General features: G+C 45.7%; 1 protein-coding gene across 5 annotated transcripts in view; it reads right to left on the reverse strand.

Moving 5' to 3' along the window:
* TMEM63C (transmembrane protein 63C) overlaps positions 1–10,561 on the reverse strand; it is a 41,931-nt gene extending 31,370 nt beyond the window's left edge. Inside the window, exons 1-7 of one of the 5 annotated variants that reach the window (XM_068254489.1) lie at positions 10,457–10,561; positions 7,712–7,781; positions 5,750–5,927; positions 5,588–5,667; positions 5,273–5,305; positions 2,808–2,895; positions 2,350–2,387 (exon numbers count right to left, since the gene is read on the reverse strand). In XM_068254489.1, coding sequence (XP_068110590.1) covers positions 2,350–2,387; positions 2,808–2,895; positions 5,273–5,305; positions 5,588–5,667; positions 5,750–5,927; positions 7,712–7,719 — 425 coding nt within the window. In that variant the 5' untranslated portion in view covers positions 7,720–7,781; positions 10,457–10,561. Of the gene's footprint in view, positions 1–2,349; positions 2,388–2,807; positions 2,896–5,272; positions 5,306–5,587; positions 5,668–5,749; positions 5,928–7,711; positions 7,782–10,064; positions 10,190–10,223; positions 10,349–10,456 lie in introns of those variants that run through there. The other 4 variants (XM_068254492.1, XM_068254488.1, XM_068254490.1 and 1 more) reach the window with 4 other exon arrangements.
* Between the last annotated feature and the right edge of the window lie 11,849 nt (positions 10,562–22,410).

Genomic DNA, 22,410 nt, shown 5'->3' on the forward strand with positions numbered 1-22,410 from the left:
AAACATGCCATAATGTTCCTAAACATACCATAATGTGCCTAAACATGCCATAATGTTCCTAAACATACCATAATGTGCCTAAACATACCATAATGTTCCTAAACATACCATAATGTGCCTAAACATGCAATAATGTTCCTAAACATAACATAATGTGCTTAAACATACCATAATGTGCCTAAACATAACATAAGGTGCCTAAACATACCATAATGTGCTTAAACATACCATAATGTGCCTAAACATACCCATAATGTGCCTAAACATGCCATAATGTTTCTAAACATACTCATAATGTGCCTAAACATACCATAACGTGCCTAAACATAACATAATGTTCCTAAACATGCCATAATGTGCCTAAACATACCATAATGTTCCTGAACATACCATAATGTGCCTAAACATGCCATAATGTTCCTAAACATACCATAATGTGCCTAAACATAACATAATGTTCCTAAACATACCATAATGTGCCTAAACATACCATAACGTGCCTAAACATAACATAATGTTCCTAAACATGCCATAATGTGCCTAAACATACCATAATGTTCCTAAACATACCATAATGTGCCTAAACATGCCATAATGTTCCTAAACATACGATAATGTGCCTAAACATAACATAATGTTCCTAAACATGCCATAATGTGCCTAAACATACCATAATGTTCCTAAACATACCATAATGTGCCTAAACATGCAATAATGTTCCTAAACATACCATAATGTGCCTAAACATACCATAATGTGCCTAAACATACCATAATGTTCCTAAACATACCATAATGTGCCTAAACATGCCATAATGTTCCTAAACATACCATAATGTGCCTAAACATAACATAATGTTCCTAAACATACCATAATGTGCCTAAACATACCATAATGTTCCTAAACATACCATAATGTGCCTAAACATGCAATAATGTTCCTAAACATACCATAATGTGCCTAAACATAACATAATGTTCCTAAACATACCATAATGTGCCTAAACATACCGTAATGTTCCTAAACATACCATAATGTGCCTAAACATGCAATAATGTTCCTAAACATAACATAATGTGCCTAAACATAACATAAGGTGCCTAAACATCCCATAATGTGCCTAAACATAACATAAGGTGCCTAAACATGCAATAATGTTCCTAAACATAACATAAGGTGCCTAAACATACCATAATGTGCTTAAACATACCATAATGTGCCTAAACATACCATAATGTGCCTAAACATGCAATAATGTTCCTAAACATAACATAATGTGCCTAAACATACCATAATGTGCCTAAACACTCTCCCGATCATCACCTCTCCTTTGGAACACACAGCCTATCCGTCATGCTCCAAGCCTGGAAATTTTCAAACATACCCTCAAGACTCGCCTATTTAGGCAAACTTATAAATTTGCTACAGCTAGAATTTAAAGCTCACTGCCTCATCTACTAACCCCTTTGTCTAATCCCCCAAAGTCTCAAACCCACTCAGGGCCGGTGCTACCATAGAGGTAAAGGGAGCAATTGCCCCAGAGCCTGTAGGGGCCCCCAAGGTGTCTCCTCCCTTAACTGTTGCTCCACGGGGCCTTTCCAGAGTCTTTGGCAGAGTAGTGCCTCACCTGTGCTGGTGGGCAGGTGAGATGCTACACAGCCAAATGGCCCAGTAGGGAAATTTGGCTGCTACAATGGGCCCCTAATGCTGCTTTTTGGTCGGGGGTTTCTGTTGGAGGGCCCCTGGGTTAATTTTGCCCTGGGGCCCCACTGTTACTAGAACCGGCCCTGACCCCACTACCCTCTAGATTGTAAGCTCACAAGGGCAGGGACCTCCCCCTTTCATTTCCTGTTTCTGTGCAATTTATCAAATGAACATCTATCAGTACTGCTGATGTTATTCAATCTACGCAACAGTTGTATGTATCGGTACTTGTTTCACTGGTTGTCCCGATTGTACAGTATGTTGAACAGCTTTTGTGTCTATGCTCCCCATTGTTGCATGTTTTGCACTTTGTACAGCGCTACAGAATTTGTTGGTGCGCTATAAATAAAAGTAAACATACCATAATGTGCTTAATATACCATAACCTACTTCCAAAATACAGCCCTACAGCAAACCTGGAATGCAAATAAACTGGTGCAATAAACAATTGCATCTACTGCATAATATGTTGGTGCCTTATAAATACAATAAATAAATAATACTATAATAATAATTACAGTCCTAATCATAAATATGACTTTCCTGACCCCCCCCCCCCCCCTTCCTATTTATCCAATAACTGATCTGTTTGGAGTAACGTGCATCTCCCCCTCCAATTTGTTTGAGCCAATCACAGCTGCTTACTTCATCTGATAAATGGAGGTGAGCCACGAGCAGAAACCCTGCAAGTGAGAGAGACAGAGAACTAGTTACACAACATGCTTAGCCAACCATCCAGACATACAGAACGTACATGTCACAGTGGACAATACCATACTGAGCCAATCATCCAGACATACAGTGATACAGGCCAAGATATAGGACATACATATCATGGTAATAACCTACTAAGCCAGGCATTTGCACACACACACTAAGATACAGGACACAGGGCTATCATGATTGGAAAGATGGGGGCAGGACATGAAGGTGGAGAAGAAGGGAAGAGAGTTGAGAAAGAGGAGGTTCTGGATCTGAATAGGAAGGAGAGTTAGAGTTTTAACAGTATTAGGAATTAGGGGATCAGTTAGTGGAAGTGGTATTACTGCCTCCATTCTGGAATCTCATGTGATTAGACTATGGGGGAGTCAGAAGACACTCACTGGATCTTTGTTGCTGAGGTCTGGTGGACTGGCCTCACATGGTGATTTCTCCTTATCACTTGGCTCCCCGTAGAATAGCGACGTAAGGCTGCAGAAAACATAAAGATCCTACGTGAATATCTGACCATGATTAATGCTCCCTCCACCAAAGCGACCACCAGTTCAGCCGCATCCTGCATTCCACCGCATGCTTTCTCCTCATCATATCCTACGGTGCTTTATCTCATCTTGTGTTCCACCACCTCATCTCCCTCCTTCTCTCTCCACTTTACCTCCACTCAAATGCCTTCACCTCATTTCCATTCTTCTCCCTCCACCTCATTTCCCTCCTTCTCATTTCCCTCCTTCTCCATCAACCTCATTTAATTTTCTTCAAGTGCCTCTTTATTGTGCATCTTGAAACTGCCATACCACATTTTTTCAGAAGGTTCTTGCAGCATGCAAGATTTAGAAAGACAATAAATGGCTTTAGCTAGCCATTCACCATGAGTGAAAGAAATGTTTTTTGTGTTATAGTTCATATTTAAAAAAAAATGGTTAAGAAATCATAAATTCTGCCAGGGTATGTAAACTTATGAGCAGAACTGTAAATCATTATAGTAATAATCCACCTCTTCTCCTCCTCCTTTGTGGCTCCACCTCTTCTCTAAACATGTTCTTCCATCTCAGCTCCTTCATGAACCTTCACGTCACACCTTTCCATGTGCTTCAACCTAACCTTCAATGGCTCTAACTTCTCCTCCTTTCCATTTTCTACGCTTATTCTTCCACCTCACCACCAGCCCTTATCCTCAACCTCCCCACCTGCCATGTGCCTTAACCTCCCAACCCACCATTTGCCTCAACCTCAACACCTGCCATTTACCTCAACCTCAACACCTGCCATTTGCCTCAACCTCAACACCTGCCATTTGCCTCAACCTCACCAACTGCCATTTGCCTCAATCTCACCAACTGCCATTTGCCTCAATCTCACCAACTGCCATTTGCTTCAACCTAGCCTCTTCCCATATGCTTCAGCCTAACCTTATTTCATATAGCTCTAAATCACCTCCTTTAATTTTTCTCCACTTGTTCTTCCACCTCACCACCTGCCATTTGCCTTAACCTCATCACCTCCCATTTGCTTCAACCTCCCCTCCTCCCATGTGCTTCAAGCTAACTTCATCTTATGTACCTCCACCTCACTTCCTACATGTTCTAAAAACTCATCTCCTTCATGCTCTTCCACCTCATACTTTATCACATGCCTCTACTGCTCCTTCTCATCTTCACATTGTTCTATCTCACTTTGTCCATGTTTCTGCATCTCACTTTCTGGCAGGGTTCCACCTATCAACTCACCTTGTTCTATATTTCTCCACCTCACCTCCTGCATGTGCTTCCACCACATATCCTTCCTTATTTCTCCACCTCATCTCACATGGTCTTTCAGTTCTCCATCTCTCATAAGGATGCATCTAACTTCTTCCACATATCTCCACCTCACCTAGTTCAATGTTTTTACACCTTTTCTCCTCAAATTTTCCTCTACATCACTTTATGCCCCCATGTGTTCTTCCGCTTCCCCTCTTCTCACATGGGTACACGTCACATCATGTTTGCCCACCTTACCTCCTCCCATTTTTCTTCACATGTTATACCGCCTCACTTCCTCAATGTCCTTCCACTTTCCCTTTTCTCATGTTACCTCATCTCCTCCCATTTGCCTCCACCTTACTTCCACCCATGTGCTTGGTCATATCATCCCGTATCCCTCCACCTCAGTTACCCCCATGTCCCTCCACTTCATCCTGTCCCATGCGGGTCTGCCTCACCTTTTTCCATGTGCCACATTTTGATCATCTGGTGAATTTGTAAGTCTCTGATTGGTAGTTCACTATCATTTCCTCTTTCAGACTACACAGAAAACAGAAGTAAAACATGAACGTAACCTTATATTCCCCATGTGCCTCCCCCTCACCTCCTCCCCTGAGCCTCTGCCCCAACATATTTCCCATGACTGTGTCTCACCTCATTTTCCATCCATGCCACCCTATCCAGTGTCTTACACGCCACCTAGTCCCATGGGCCTCTTCCTATACTCATTCTGTCCCATCCACTATCTCCTACTACACCTTATCCCACTTGTCTCCACCTCTTTCCATTCCCACATGATTCCATTGCAAATCAGCAAAGAACCCAGCACCCACATCATCCACATTCATATCAGACACAGAATGGAGAGCCTGGAACTCTTGGATTTCACAGGCTAATGCTTCAGTACAGAAGATACTTCCAGTCAGCTGCCCTTCCATATTGAGGGCACTATGAAGTCTTCTAAGGGTACAATACATGACCACACATGGGATGGATCTGGTCACCCCACCCTGGGTTATATACGCCATAGCTGTGCCTGACACATGAAGGGATGGTTTAATTAAAGACACCAAGCGCCCAAAAAGACCTTCACCAATTCACATTACTCATATGAGGTCCATCTACGTCGTACAGCTGGGCTGGAGAAAGAGTTCACGAGTCAAATGTAGCCAAAAGGAATTCAAATGGGGTAGAGAGGTGTAAAGAGGATAGCAAAATAGGGACAGATATGTGACTTAAAATGTTAAAGGTGGACAGGCAATGAAGGGGTACGGAGGAAGAAAGGACAGATGGAAAGAAGACAGGGAAGAGGAGGGGGGGGGGGGGGGGGCAGAGAAGCAGAAGTAGAGGGACACTGGAGAGAAGAGGGGATAAAGAGAAAACAAAGGGAAATAAAAAGAATAGGGAGAAAGAGATTCCACCTGTCATTGTCTATAAGGAGAGCAAGGCGACCATAGTCCCAGGCGGCTTTACGTAGACATGAGAACACCAAGAGCAGCACCTGCAGAAAAGACAAGATAGCAAAATGAAACATCTAATATCATAAAATTTTTCAGCCTCTTCTAAATCAAGCAGCCTCTTACCAGCCAGGCCAGGAAGTTGATGGCAAGGACAGTCGGCACCCCTCCAAACGGCAAGCCTTGGAGAACCGTGCTGTGCGATCGAGCACTGTAGCACTGGTCAGTTATGTTTTTCAAAGGCTCTTCTGTTGTCAGATGCTCCACAGAGGTGGTAAAATCAAGGTTGGTGTCCATATTGCTTCTGTAAAATAATAAACTCTTATTTAATGAGACAGGATATCGATGAACTTGCCAAAGTTATGTTGGACAAAGTAAGAATGAAAACACTACAGGCTGAAGTGTGGCACCTCAAAAAACCCATAAGATCTTCTGCTCCAGGTGTACAAAACGTCCTCAAGCTGTTCTGAATGCCCCATGGAGACAGCAGCTACTGAAGGATGCAACCAAACAAGTCACTTTCAGGGGGACTGTTTCTTTACTATCTTTGGGGATGCTTCTCTACTAAAGATGATCGTTCACAAGAGAAATCATGCAAAAGCCATCCTCTGGTTGCAATCTATTCTTATTTTCCCGGAAGGCAAGTCACAGGTTTGTAAATCTACCAAAGGAGGTAGTTGATCTCATTTTCTCCATTCTTACTCTATTCAACACAACGACTGGACAGCTTGGATTAGCAATGAAAATGCTAGAATACAATAACATAACTCAGTTGATCCATTTGTTGTCTATAGTATGCACAAACAAGAATAGCCAGGCTCATCCTTTTAGGACTTAAAGGGACTCAGAGCTGACAAAAGCAAAAAGATTTATACATACGCCCATACGCTCAGATCGCCCCCACGCCACCGTCCTCCTCTGCCCACAGCTTCGTTATCTGGTCCCTGCACTTCCGTCAGTCCGGGCCAGTCTACGCCGGAGAAGTGTGCCCTCTACGTATCTCTCCAGCTGCTCCTGGAGAGATACGCAAGAGCGCACTTCTCTTACATCAGACTGGCTCTGACTGACGGAAGTGCGGGGACCCGTTCCCGAAGCTACTGGCAGAGGAGGACGGTGGCGTGAGAGCAAACTGAGCGTATGGGGCTGGAGGAAGCCCCAGGTATGAATAAATCTTTTTGCTTTTGTCAGCTGTGGTACACTTTAAATAAGAGAAAAGGGGGGTGTAGGAACCAATTATTATGAGGGTACTTAAATGCTGGTGAATTAGTCCAGTACAAAACCACTGCAGTCCATTCTGGATGCTGCTAAGATCCTCCCCTTTTTGCAAACGACTACAATTTTGCAACCTAGTTGTTATTAACCAATACTAAAGTTCAAACTTGTGAGTGTGTGTTTTTAATGCAGATGGCTATAGATTGTTTGTCTATAGCGTGACCTCGATTAAAAAAAAAAAAAACACAGGTGATTTAAAGGGGATGCCACAACTCTATTCCCAACACAGCTCACAGACAAGGGATATGTATGCAGATGGGTTTAGGGCGAAGGAGGTAGACCATATTATGGTACATAATTGTGATTAATAACAAAAATCAGAGGTCGCAGTCAGTCTTTCCAGCAGTGGATATTCTATAGGTAGCCTTAGTGTTGATGGTCTTAAGGTGAGTATTAACTAAACTATTTTAGCGAATGATCAACCTTCTGACCTGGCAATTGTGATCGGAAAAATATGATTGGGCACATAAACGGGCTAAAAAAAAAATAACCTGTCCAATAATTTTAAATGGAATTAATCCACATTACAAATCAATGAAGTGATCAATAAATCGATCGGTAGGCCAATCGTTCACTAAACTCTATGGGCAAGGAGCTGTAGCTCCTGTTTACTATTACAAAACATGAACTGGGACACACGAGAAAAATTCCCAGTGCATACAATCGTCAGAACATGGGCAGCTTGACCAAAGGGAATGTGCAGCCGTTTCGAGATCTACCAATCTACCAGACTTCCATTCTATACTGGGACAGCGATTATGAGGCTGTGGCTGGCACTGCCCTGAATATCACTGTGTCACATCACTATGAAAGTACCTTGTCATGTTCTACTGATCAGCTGGGCGGCCTCTTCATGACTTCTGACCTCAGGTGTTCCCACAATGCACTGCAGAAGAGGGAATAATTGTCATGTTTCACAACCTGCACCAACCCACCAAAATAACAACTAAACTTCCACAGTCACTAATACCACATACTTCTACTAAACCCAACATTACTTTCTTCTACTACCACACCCAGCCCTGCCATACCACACCGAACAATATTGTCTACTATTACCACACCCAATTCATCACCACTACACCACAATTCCTTCCTACTACACACAACCTTAAACCGCTGATGCCACACCAAACATTACTGTCTACGATTACCACACCCATCTCATCACCACTACTTCACCATTCCTTCCTACTGCACACTACCTTACACCGCTAATACCACACCAAACATTACTGTCTGCTATTACCACATCCAACTCATCACCCCTACACCACCATTCCTTCCTATTACACATAACCTTACACCACTGATACCACACCAAATATTACTGTCTACTACCATCACACTCAACTCATCACCACTACACCACTATTCCTCCCCGCTACATAAAACCTTACACCACTGCTACCGCACCAAACATTACTGTCTATTACCATCACACCCAACCTATCAGCACTACACCACCATTCCTTCCTACTGCACACTACCTTACACGACTGCTACCGCACCAAACATTACTGTCTACTACCATCACACTCAACTCATCACCACTACTCCTCCCGGGTACATACAACCTTACACCACTGATACCACACCAAACATTACTGTCTACTACCATCACACTCAACTCATCACCACTACTCCTCCCGGCTACATAAAACCTTACACCACTGCTACCGCACCAAACATTACTGTCTATTACCATCACACCCAACTTATCAGCACTACACCACCATTCCTTCCTACTGCACACAACCTTACACCACTGCTACCGCACCAAACATTACTGTCTACTACCATCACACTCAACTCATCACCACTACTCCTCCCGGCTACATACAACCTTACACCACTGATACCACACCAAACATTACTGTCTACTACCATCACACTCAACTCATCACCACTACACCACCATTCCTCCCTGCTACATAAAACCTTACACCACTGCTACCGCACCAAACATTACTGTCTATTACCATCACACCCAACTTATCACCACTACACCACCATTCCTTCCTACTGCACATAACCTTACACCACTGCTACCACACCAAACATTACCATGTATTACCATCACACCCAATGTATCGCTACTATTCATCCCTACCATGCACAACCTTACACCACTGCTACCACACCAACCATTACTGACTACTACCATCACACCCAACTGATTACCACTACACCACCATTCCTTCCTACTGGTCATAACCTTATACCCTCTACCAATGCCTAACCTTAACCACTCCCCCTAGAACCTAATCTTAACCACCACCTTTGGCACACACCCCGGACCAGGAAACCTTAAATACCCCCAATCAATCCACTGAAAATCAAAACACGAATTTTCGGGTTCCACCATAGGCACCATATAAGTACCAGCTATGGGGTGAAATTTAGGGGGCTCCCGACACCTGCTAAACATCGAGGGCAGAGCCACCCACAACGCAAACTACAGCAAATAGCACCTTGGGGTGAGGAGGGGGTCACAGTGTCCACTGGTTGGGGTGAGGAGATGGCTACAGTGTTCCCTGGTTTGAGTGATTGGGTGATGGGATGAGGAGGGCAGTGTTCCCTACCCTAATTGAGCTGAGAAAGGTGACACAGTGTACCCTGGTTGGGTTGACGAGGGGGCACAGTGTTCCCTGGTAGGGGTAATGGAAGAGGTTACAATGTTCCCTGGTTGGGGTGATAAGGAGGCACAGTGTTCCCTGGTAGGGGTAATGGAAGGGGTCACAGTGTTCCTTGGTTGGGGTGATAAGGGGGCACAGTGTTCCCTGGTTGGGGTAATGGAATGGGTTACAATGTTCCTTGGTTGGGGTGATAAGGGGGCACAGTGTTCCCTGGTTGGGGTAATGGGGGAAAGTCAGTGTTCCCTGGTTGGGGTGATGAGGGGGTTCAGTTTCCCTGCTTGGGGTGAGAAGGGCATAGTGTTCCCTGATTGGGGTTATGAGGGTGGCACAGTTTCCCTGCTTGGGATGAGGAGGGCACAGTGTTCCCTGGCTGGGGTGATAAGGGGGCACAGTGTTTGTTTCCTGATTGGGGTGTTGAGTGTGGCACAGTTTTCCTGCTTGGGGTGAGGAGAGCATAGTGTCCCCTGGTTGGGGTGTTGTAGGGGGACACAGTGTTCCTTGGTTGGGCTGAGGAAAGGGCACTGTGTTACCTGGTTGGGTAATGAAGGAGGGGGCACAGTTGTCCCTGGTTAGGGAGGAGGGAGTACAGTGTTCCCTGGTTGAGCTGATGCGGAGGGGGGGGCATCGGGATCGGTGGTCGCGTGAAGTTGCCCCCCACCCCCGTTACTCGGCGCATCTCCAAATCTCACCTGTCGGGCCGCAGCATCCTCCGAACACGGATCACTCCAAACGCCACCGCCTCCTGACGTCATCAGTAGGCGGGCTAAGTGGGACCCGACTGACTGTGTGCTCCGGTACAGCATCGGCCCTTACCCGGGTCACCCCTCCTCACGCTGTCGCCTCTCTCCACCCATTACTGTCACTGACAGTCTGCCACCCCTCCTCACCTAGCGCTGCCAGCTTTCCTCGCTGTCACTTTTACCTTTCAACACCCATCTCTGTCATCGTCCAGAATCAGCACCGTCACCCCTCCTCGTCCAAGCAGCTTCCAAACGTAGGTACAAGAGGTTAGATTAGTGTAGGAGAGGGCAGTGGCGTAGCTAAGGAGCTGTGGGCCCCGATTAAAAATTTTACAATGCTCCCCTTCCCCCCCCCCCCAAGCACTCTATACATAACAATTGATAAGGGGCACCAAAACCTTTCAATGGCGACTACAGTGTCAGAGGTGCAAGAAGGGGGCGGGGAACAGTGTGTTAATAATTACAACTATTCAAAGCATCTATAGAAGTGATTATTATGAGCACAGGACCAATAGAGAGCTAATACTGTTGAGGGAGGTCCCTTCGGGGCCCCTCTGGCCCAAGGGCCCTGATGCGGTCGCTACCTCTGCACCCCTTATGCTACGCCCCTGGGAGGGGGGTTAGTGTTAGGCATTAGGAGGGGGGTTAGGCATTAGGAGGGGGTTAGTGTTAGGCATTAGGAGGGGGTTAGTGTTAGGCATTAGGAGGGGGTTAGTGTTAGGCATTAGGAGAGGGGTTAGTGTTAGGCATTAGGAGGAGGGTAGTGTTAGGCATTAGGAGGGAGGTTAGTGTTAGGCATTAGGAGGGGCTTAGTGTTAGGCATTAGGAGGGGAGGTTAGTGTTAGGCATTAGGAGGGGAGGTTAGTGTTAGGCATTAGGAGGGGAGGTTAGTGTTAGGCATTAGGAGGGGAGGTTAGTGTTAGGCATTAGGAGGGGGTTAGTGTTAGGCATTAGGAGGGGGTTAGTGTTAGGCATTAGGAGAGGGGTTAGTGTTAGGCATTAGGAGGAGGTTAGTGTTAGGCATTAGGAGGGGAGGTTAGTGTTAGGCATTAGGAGGGGGGGGTAGTGTTAGGCATTAGGAGGAGGTTAGTGTTAGGCATTAGGAGAGGGGTTAGTGTTCGGCATTAGGAGGGGGGTTAGTGTTAGGCATTAGGAGGGGGGTTAGTGTTCTGCATTAGGAGGGGGGTTAGTGTTCGGCATTAGGAGGGAGGTTAGTGTTAGGCATTAGGAAGGGGGTTAGTGTTAGGCATTAGGAAGGGGGTTAGTGTTTAGCATTAGGAGTGGGGTTAGTGTTGGGCATTAGGAGGGTAGTTAGGTTAGTGTTCAGCATTAGAAGGGGGGTTAGTGTTAGGCATTAGGAGGGTAGTTAGGTTAGTGTTCAGCATTAGAAGGGGGGTTAGTGTTAGGCATTAGGAGGGGGTTAGTTTTAGGCATTAGGAGGGGGGTTAGTGTTAGGCATTAGGAGGGGGGTTAGTGTTAGGCATTAGAGGGGAGGTTAGTGTTAGGCATTAGGTAGGGGGTTAGTGTTAGGCATTAGGAGGGGGGGTTAGTGTTAGGCATTAGAGGGGAGGTTAGTGTTAGGCATTAGGTAGGGGGTAGGAGTAAGTGGTCAGCATTTGGAGGGGGGTTTTGTTAGGCACTGGGGGGGGGGGAGGGTTAGTGTTAGGCATTACGAGGAGGGTTAGTGTTAGGGATTAGGAGGGGTGTTAGTGTTAGGCATTAGGAGGGGAGTTCGGTTAGTGTTCAGCATTAGGAGGGGTGTTAGTGTTCAGCATTAGGAGGGGTGTTAGTGTTAGGCATTAGGTGGGGGGTTAGTGTTCAGCATTAGGAGGGGGGTTAGGCTAGTGTTAGGCATTAGGAGAGGGGTTAGTGTTAGGCATTACGAGGAGGGTTAGTGTTAGGCATTAGGAGGGGGGGTAGTGTTCAGCATTAGGAGGGGGATTAGGTTAGTGTTAGGCATTAGGAGGGGGGTTAGTATTAGGCATTACGAGGAGGGTTAGTGTTAGGCATTAGGAGGGGGGTTAGTGTTAGGCATTACGAGGAGGGTTAGTGTTAGGCATTAGGAGGGGAGTTAGGCTAGTGTTCAGCATTAGGAGGGTTGTTAGTGTTAGGCATTAGGAGGGTTGTTAGTGTTAGGCATTAGGAGGAGGGTTAGTGTTAGGCATTAGGAGGGGAGTTAGGTTAGTGTTAGGCATTAGGAGGGTTGTTAGTGTTAGGCATTAGAAGGGGGGTTAGTGTATCGATTTTTCCTATGATAACTTCCCCAAATCAATAACATTAATGATCAGGAGCCCATCGGACATGTCGGGAATAATCGATTCGATCCCGCTGTTTCACTGTGTGTTTCATCGTGTGTACACAGCGTATGGGGCATTTAAAAGGAACCCGAGGTACAAGAACTATGGAAGCTGCTATATTATTTCCTTTTAAACAATACCAGTTGCCTGGCAGTCCTGCTGATCTTTCTGGCCAGCAGGGTATAAATCACACACCTCAAGCAAGCATGCAGCTAATCTTGTCAGATTTGTCATAGACATCTGATCTGCATCCTTGTTCAGGGTTTTTAGCTTTAAGTAATAGAGACAGAGGGGGTCAGCAGGAAAGCCAGGCAATGTGCATTATTTAAAAGGAAATAAACATGTCAGCCCTTATATCCCTCTCACCTCTGGTTCCCTTTAACAATAGATTGTGGAGAAGGAGTGCTGTACAGGTACACTGCTCAGCTGTAGCCATGTACCGTCAGCGGAGAGGGGAAGAGGGATGATGGGTGGCATCCTACAACTGGAGAGTGTAATGGTTAAGTGCTCTGCCTCTGACATAGGAGACCTGAGTTCAAGTCTTGGCTTTTCTGATTTCAGTAAGCCAGCACCTATTCAGTAAGGAGTTCTTGGGCGAAACTCACTAACACTGCCTACTGAGTGCACTCTTGCGCCTTTGAATCCGTCGGGAGAAAAGCGCTATACAAATACTGGAATTATTATTAACTGTGTGTTATCTGGCAAGATGGATCACTAAATGATTGGCTATGCCCTCCAGGGCTGTGGAGCCGGAGCAAATTTGGGTACCTGGAGTTGGAGTCAGAGTCAGTGGTTTCGTAAAACTGAGGAGTTGGAGTCGGAAGATTTTTGTACCAAATCTAAAGCCCTGGTAAGTATTAGGCTAAGGAATCGGAGTCGAGGAGTCGGAGCCATTTTGGTACCTGGAGTTGGAGTCTGAGTCGTGGTTTCATAAACTGAGGAGTCAGAGTTGGATGACTTTTGTACCAAATCTATAGCCCTGGTAAGTATTAGACTAAGCAGTCGAAGTTGAGGAGTCGGAGTTGGAGTCGGTAGTTTCATAAACTGAAGAGTCTGAGTTGGAGTCGGATGATTTTTGTACTGACAGCCCTGGTGCCCTCACTAGATTATTGTCTGAGACCTAGTAGACTGATGTGACTGTTTTGGCTTATATGTATGTATGATAAGTTAGGTTTGATCACTTGTGACTGCTACAGTGTTTCCCCCGAAAATAAGACATCCCCTAAAAATAAGCCCTAACTGAAATTGTGAGCATGCTCGAAATATAAGACCAACTCCAAAAGTAAGCCCTAGTGGCACCGGCGCATTCAGATGGGGGTTACGGATGTATGGAATCCCCCCTTGAGACTCCTGTACCTTTAAAAAAATTCCCTGAAATCGCTGAAGCGGGCAAGCTGGTAAATATACAGAGACTTACCTCCTGCAGGGTCTGTGGGAAAAACTCAGCTCTCCCACTATTGTAAAGACTGATGTGGACAGCTACATAAGGTATTTCACAGGATGAAAAGTTTTTGACAGTCCCTAAACTCTAGGAGGGCTGCCTGCTGCTTGTGTGAGAGGTCCTGCCAATAAAGCAACATTAGCCAAGCGCTTTTCATATCACTGTTGATTTGAAAAACGCTCAGAAGCACTCTTGGTGTGCAGCAGCCCTCCCTCACTCACCTTTGTTTCCCTCTTCCCCTAGAGCTGGCTGTGTGTTCTTGTCATACAGGAAAGCTAAATAAAAGTGCAATCCTGGTGAGGCAAATTATTATTATTTAGTATTTATATAGCGCCGCCATCTTCATCATATATCCCTGCATCATATGGGTATCGCTTGCGCTATGTGACACTATGTGGCATATTCCACTGAGTTGACCAAACTATCTCCCGTTCCTCTCTCGGGGAGTTGTTCCAGCGCTGCTCCCCCCCCCCCCCCCGGTTCAAATTTGCTGCTACCGGAAGCCCTCAGAAACACTTGTGTCCTTGAGTACTTCCAAAGATAGGCAGCTCCGTAATACGCCAGCGCACTTTTGTGCATGGGCAGTATGGAGCCACCTGTATTCGGAAGCACTCGGGGACATAGGTACTTCTGGACCTTTCAGGAATCCCCCCCCCCCCCCCCCCCTTAAAGGGAACCTGTACTGAGTAAAATTATTTAAAATAAACACATGAGGTAACTTCAAATGAACATGACATAGTTACCTTGCCATTAGTAACTATGCTCAGAAGCTCACCATTTTCTTCGGACAATAATCCCTTCTAGTTCTGACAACATTTTGTCAGAACTGAAATATATCAGTTGCTGTCAGTTATATATCAGTTGCTGTCAGTTACAGCTGAGAGGAGAACTGATGTGACTATGTTTCTCTATGGCTCAAGTGGGCAATGTTACAGTTTAACTGTGTGCTGACCAGGAAGCTGTTATGGGGTAATGGCAATTTTCAAAATGGAGGACGGAGAATTCCATTGATCACAGTGGACAAACAGGATGCAGGAGAGGAGAAAGATATTGAGGAGTAGACTATACCGGAGGCAAGTAGGACTTATGTATGTTTATTTTGACTTTTAAATTTCAGTTCAGGTTTTCTTTAAAAATCCTGCGTTTGCCCCTGAGTGGCAGTTATTATAAGGAAAAAAGTATGGCAGTTTGTCAGTGTCATTACTGTACTGTATCCTGTCCTCTGCTGCTTCCCTGTCCACCATTGCCTCCTGGACCTGGTGTCCCCCCGTGTCTTCTGCTGTCACTCTGTGTCCATCCTCTTTGGTGTTCTGTTCTCGTTTCCTATGATGTCCCTCAGCTCCATGCTTGTGTCCCCAGCGCAGCTTCAGTTTCAGGCAACTTGTGTTTGTATTGGATTCGATGGTCTCGCGGGCGGGACCATGGCTCCATCACTGGACCAATCACTGCGCTCGCTCCTACTCTGCAAGTGCAGTGATTGGCCCAATGATAGAGCCATGGTTCCGCCCACTGGACCATTATCTCTAGTACATTACATGCTCCAGTACAGTACAATACAATGCACAGGAGGGAGAGGCGGCCAGCAGCAGGGCCACAGCAGTGCAGTGCTGATCGGGCACCAGTCCTGTCATCCCAGCACACAGCAAGGTTATCAGCTGTGTGCAGGGATGACAGGGCAGGTGCATAATCAGTACACAGTGTTCATTGAAATATGAATCCCTGAAAATAAGCCCCAGCACATTTTTTTTTGTAGCAAAAATTAATATAAGACACTGTCTTATTTTCAGGGAAACATGGTATCATGTGCTGAGCAAACCTTTGAGCCTTCAGTGAAATATGAGTTGTGAGAAGAGAAGAAATCCTCCTCTCAGACACAGATAGTCTCTGAGGACATTAGTAAGTGGCCGGGCCGAGTCAGAGGCGAGAGAGGCTCCAGCCTCAGGGCGCAGTGTAGTAGGGGGCGCACAACTCACTCAACTATTATTCCCCTATTGTGTTTGAAGTAGAGAGAAAAAAGAAGAGGGGATACATGGCATTGACTGCAAGCCAGATAACTAGAGATTAAGGTGTTGGGGGCCATGGGGCACCTCTTACTGATAGCAATCTGTGTGTGACGGTTTGGGGTGGGAGGGATGGAGGGGCGCACTTTGGTGTCTCAGCCTTGGCTGCTGAAGGAGGAGGACCTTGTCCCGGCTCTGGTAAGCTGTGATTTGTGTTTCCGATCTCCTCTGCAGACATACTGTACATTCCGGACCCTTCTACGCAGTTTATTATACGTCAACTTTTCTCTTTATGTACTTTGTGTATGTGGACATTGCTGGGCAGAGCTGAGCTGTCACACAAGTGTGGTTAATCAGTAATCCTGGCACACCCCCTGTGCTCAGCATCTGCACCCCATTGGCAAATAATGATGTCACAGCACTGAGAACACTGCCAGCAAAGTCTGCTACAACAAAATGGCTAATGATCCAGGAAGTACCGTCATCCCAAGCAACCATTTCTGATCACTTAATGGTGCCCATACACGGTACAATAAAAATGTTTGATTTTCCCGTTTATTCGTCCAAAACGATTAAAATTGAAAAAACTGTACCATGTATGGGCACCATAAAGGTGGTCGCACAGGATACAATAACATGTTTAGATTTTACAGCAATTCGATAAAAATGATTGGATTTCTGGAAAAATTGGAAGCTTTTTATTTGAGCAAGAAATCTGATCAGGTTTCCCGTTTTTATTCGATATAAGTCGATCGGGAGTGGTGGCGTTTCTGATCAATTTGTATGAAAATTGAATGGCGTAGGGTAGATTGTCAATTTATTCATATATACACCCAAGCAATTTTTCTCAGAGTTTTCAATCATTTATTTTCATAATTGGTTAAAAATTGAACACGTGTGTGGTACATTGGTCAGATTTTTAAAATGTTACGGGCAATTATAAAAACTGATTGTGATCCTTGAATGAAAATTAAATTTAAAAATTGTATGGTGTGTGGCCACCTTAACCACCTTAGCGGTATGGACGAGCTCAGCTCGTCCATTACCGCCAGAGGCTGCCGCTCAGGCCCTGCTGGGCCGATTCGGATGAAATAAAAAGCAGCACACGCAGCCGGCACTTTGCCAGCCGCGTGTGCTGCCTGATCGCCGCTGCTCTGCGGCGATCCGCCGCGAGCAGCGGCGAAAGAGGGTCCCCCCAGCCGCCTGAGCCCTGCGCAGCCGGAACAAATAGTTCCGGCCAGCGCTAAGGGCTGGATCGGAGGCGGCAGACGTCAGGACGTCGGCTGACGTCCATGACGTCACTCCGCTCGTCACCATGGCGACGAGGAAAGCCAAACAAGGAAGGCTGCTCATTGCAGCCTTATTTGTTACTTATGCTTGCCGGAGGCGATCGGAAGAACGCCTCCGGAGCGCCCTCTAGTGGGCTTTCATGCAGCCAACTTTCAGTTGGCTGCATGAAATAGTTTTTTTTTAATTAAAAAAAAAACCTCCCGCAGCCGCCCTGGCGATCTCAATAGAACGCCAGGGTGGTTAATTAATACCTGGTGCACACAATGCGATTTTCCATCAGATTGACAGTCAGATTGATTATTTCCGACAGAACCGATCTGATTTCTGGATCATTTTTCTTGTATAGAAGTGATCTGAAAATTGATCAGAAAAAGGATCAGAAATCAGATCAGACCTAATGGAAATAATCAATGATCTATTCGAGAAACGGTAAAGATTTCTCCTGGGAAAGGGGGTAACAGCTACTAGGGCTGCTCAAATCCGGATCCGGGAGATACCCGGATAGTTGCTATCTGGATATCTCCCAGTAAACCTGTGCGGGGTGGACGGGGGGTCAATCTTACTTGTCTGACGTCTTCTTCGTCTGTCCCTCGGCACCTCCCATGATGCGCTCCACGCGCGTCACGTGATTACAAAACACTTCCCCCTTCAACCCGGAAGGAGGAAGTGTTTGTAATCACGTGACTGCTGCTTGGACCGCATCGTGAGAGGCGCCGAGGGACGGACCGAAGGAGACGTCAGACAGGTAAGATTGACCCCCCGTCCACCCCGCACAGGTAACTGGGAGATATCCGGATGTCTCCCGGATCCAGATTTGAGCAGCCCTGTCAGCTACTGATTAGGAGGAAGTTCAATCCTTGGTTAAAGTCCCTCTCTAAGGTGCCCACTAACGTTATAATATTTTTCTTCGATGATTCGATCAGATTTTTACAATCGATTTGTATGGCAAAATCACACAGTTTGTAGAAAACTGACGTAAAACAATTCTAATGCTGGGTACACACATTGCGATTTCCTGCTTGATCCGCTGGATCGATCGGGATTGATTATTTCCGACATGTTTCATCGGGTGAACAGCTACAACAAGCCACGCTATAGGTGGCGAATCGCGATAGCGGCGGTGGGGACCCGTGGAGACATTACACTGGTAGGATCTTATCCATCACTTGTTGACTTTAGTACTTGGTTCTGCCTCTTTCACTATCCTTATCTAGAGACTTTATTCCTCATGCACCATTTTCTATGTGGTCACTATGAGATGACTCTTTGGCTGTTTCCTCTGAATTTATTTTTCACTTTTTAGGGGTTGTACCCCTCTTTGATGCTATATAGTCTCCTTCTCTTTTCCTAATTTGGTTTATGTATCGATTGTGGATATTATTATTATTATTTTTAGTATTTATATAGCGCCGACATATTATGCAGCGCTGTACAGTGTATATATATATTGTCTTGTCACTAACTGTCCCTCAAAGGAGCTCACAATCTAATCCCTACCATTGCCATATGTCTATATTATGTAGTGTAAGTACTGTAGTCTAGGGCCAATTTTTTAGGGGGAGCCAATTAACTTATCCGTATGTTTTTGGAATGTGGGAGGAAACCGGAGTGCCCGGAGGAAACCCACGCAGACACGGAGAGAACATACAAACTCTTTGCAGATAGTGCCCTGGCTGGGATTCGAACCAGGGACCCAGCACTGCAAGGCGAGAGAGCTAACCACTACCATTGCACATGTATATATTTCTACGTTTCTATGTTATTGTATGTGCCATAACAGCATCATGCACGCTTAGTGCCATGTATGTGATGTTTGAGGATGAGCATGTTTGTCACTAGCACTTTATATTCCGCCAGTTCTCCGATACTGTGGGTTTATACATTCCCCCATCATGTTTTAACAGTTTTTAATGTTTTGTAATTTCAAATAAAGGATATATATTGTAATTTTATAACTACTGTTCTGGTGCGGTTATTTTGAGGTCATTGCTTTTGTTTTTTGGTATATGTTTCATCGGGTTTCGATCGATACACCTGTCGATTTTGCATGTTAACCCTCGTGCAGTTCCAATTATGTTGGCAAGGGGGCACCGCTGCACTTTAAAACATTTTTTTTTAAAATTCATGTAGCTAGCCTAGCGCTAGCTACATGATAGACGCTGACAAGCTGCATCCCCCTACCTAGTCCGATCGCCGGCGATCTTTGCAAGCAGGAAATCCCGTTCAGAACAGGATTTCCTGCCCGGCTGCCCCCGTCGCCATGGCGACGATCGCGATGACATCATTGACGTCGGGACGTCAGAGGGAATCCCGATCCACCCCTCAGCGCTGGCTGGCACTGATTGGCCAGGCTGCGCAAGGGGTCTGGAGGGGAGGGGGCGGTGTGGCGGGTAGCGGCGAATCGGCAGCGATCGAGATATGCACGCAGCTAGCAAAGTGCTAGCTGCGTGCAATAAAAACAAATTTGAAAATCGGCCCAGCGAGGCCTGAGAAATCCTCCTGCGCAGGTTACCCCGAGCTGAGCTCGGGATAACCGGCAAGGAGGTTAAGTATGCAAAATCGACGGCTGTATCGATCGAAAACCGATCGAACATGTCGGAAATTATCAAATTGATTCCGAGATCGAGCGGGAAATCGCAACATGTGTACCCAGCATTAGGTTGGTTGGATGCAGAACTTTGTTGGATTTTATGGTTGTATCTGAAGAGAGAAAGTGCCCTAATTGTCACATTGATGGAAACAATGGATAATTACTTTCTAACAACTTCGGATCCCACAAATCTGATCTAATAATCACATCTAAGGAAAATATTGTACCGTTAATGGGCAGCTTTAGGATACGTTCATTGATTTTCCCATTTGATTGCCTGCAGATTTGATACATCTGCTGGGAAACGATAATCCCAAAATGTCCCATTAATTAAATTTCAATCGATTTTGACCAACAATCGATCAAAAGTATTAATCAGTTAAAGGCACGGATTTACCCCACAGGAGCTTATAGGCACAGATGTCCTGGCACCTTAGACTTCGCCCTCCAAACCCCCACCAAACTGCACCACGTGTGTGTTGGCTGGACCAGCTGTCACTTTACTTTACTTCTCTTGCCCATCATAGGCAGCTACAGGTGCCCTTTAGTATTCGGTAACTAGAAGAACTTTCAGGCTAGGTGCACACATAGCAGAAACCCTAGCGTTGCGGAAAATGCAGCTTTTTTGCCGCTAATAGAAGCCTATGGGCCGCAGGAAAAACCACATATAAAAACCGCATATGCGTTTTATATGCATACGTTTTCAAAAACGCTGGTTTTATTGCATAGTATGCAAAAACGCCTCAAAAGTCACATAATGAAAGTCAATGGGAACACAATGGTATGCGTTTTTATATGCGTTTTTCCCCAATAAATTGTTTTGTGATGTACTTCCGCTTCCTGTCTTCCTAGCGATTATATAGTGAAATATAAAAATGCATGGAAAACGCATATGTGCATTAAGGGTCTGTTTCCACTACACGCAGATTGGATGCAGAAAAACTGACTCTAATGAATGCCTATGGGAAAATCTTCATCAGCAAAATTGCTTTTAGTGGAAACAGGCCCATAGGCATTCCTTGGACTCAGTTTTTCTGCATTAATTCTGCATCCAATCTGCGTGTAGTAGAAACAGGCCCTAAATTGCACGCAAAACGCTTAAAAAGCGCATCTGCGGTAAAAAAAAAACCGCGAACACAGCAAAAACGCACACAACATAAAATGAAAACATGACATAAGACGCAGCCTTTGATGTTATGTTATGTGTGCACCCAGCCTCAGTATTAAAGGATACCAGAGCCCAAATGACTGAGAAACGGGAGGAGCAGGCATGTATGGTGAGCTGTTCTGATGCTCACCGCTTTCCCCTTTCTCAAATCTGCCCCTCCGTCCACCTAAATGCCCCCCAGCACCCTCCTTCTGGATGGCCGTGTTGGCATCACTGTGCCTGCGCTGGCCTGGCTGTGCGCTACCGCAGCCGGGAGTGCTCTGCACAGGTGCATGACGTCATTGTGTTGTAATACGCCTGTGCAGAGTGCTCCCAGCCACGGTCGCGCGCTGTAAACCGCGCGCAGCCGGGCCAGCCGTCCAGAAAGAGGGTGACGGGTGGCATTTAGGAGGATTGGAGGGCTCTGGTATCCTTTGAGTAGCTAGAGGTGCCCCTAAGTATTAGGTAGCTAGAGGAACCTCCGCATTAAAAGTAGAGGTGGCCCTGACTGAAGGGAGATCTCTGTCATTAAAAGTAGTGTACAAGATACAGAGGCGCCAAAAGAATAAAAGGTAATTAAATGAACTTAAAAAACCAACTGGTTAAACAGAGGAGGCAGCGGTGGTCTTACCCCCTCCAAACAGACACAGGCAAGGACTGCGATTCAGACAGTCAACAATTTATTCGGAACTCCAAAAAACAATGCAACGCGTTTCACGGGCCATACATCCCGCTTCCTCAGGCAAAATACAGTAGGAGTCACAGCATCTGTATTATATCAGCGAACTCGGCGCCTCTGAGGCCTCACAGAGGCGCCGAGCTCGCTGATATAATACAGATGCTGTGACTCCTACTGTATTTTGCCTGAGGAAGCGGGATGTATGGCCCGTGAAACGCGTTGCATTGTTTTTTGGAGTTCCGAATAAATTGTTGACTGTCTGAATCGCAGTCCTTGCCTGTGTCTGTTTGGAGGGGGTAAGACCACCGCTGCCTCCTCTGTTTAACCAGTTGGTTTTTTAAGTTCATTTAATTACCTTTTATTCTTTTGGCGCCTCTGTATCTTGTACACTACATTGAGTCCACCCTGGGTGGAGGGTTGTTACCCTATTTTCCTGTCTACAGAGAGCGACTTTTTATTCCTGAGTGGGGTCAGGATTGTTCTCCCCACCTGCCTATACAGTGCTTGCCTATTGGTAACCCTGGTTTGTGAGTATAATTTTAACTTCTCATTTATTTTGTTGTCCCCAAGACGAATTACACTATTGGGGCTCTTGGTGTCCCTCTGCTTTATTTTATGTCATTAAAAGGTAGGAGGAAGAGAGCACTCAGGGAGTCAGCCACCTTTCCATTATCCAGTGCCTGTAGGCACAT

This window comes from Hyperolius riggenbachi, chromosome 9 (assembly GCF_040937935.1).
Source record: "Hyperolius riggenbachi isolate aHypRig1 chromosome 9, aHypRig1.pri, whole genome shotgun sequence".
NCBI lineage: Eukaryota > Metazoa > Chordata > Amphibia > Anura > Hyperoliidae > Hyperolius > Hyperolius riggenbachi.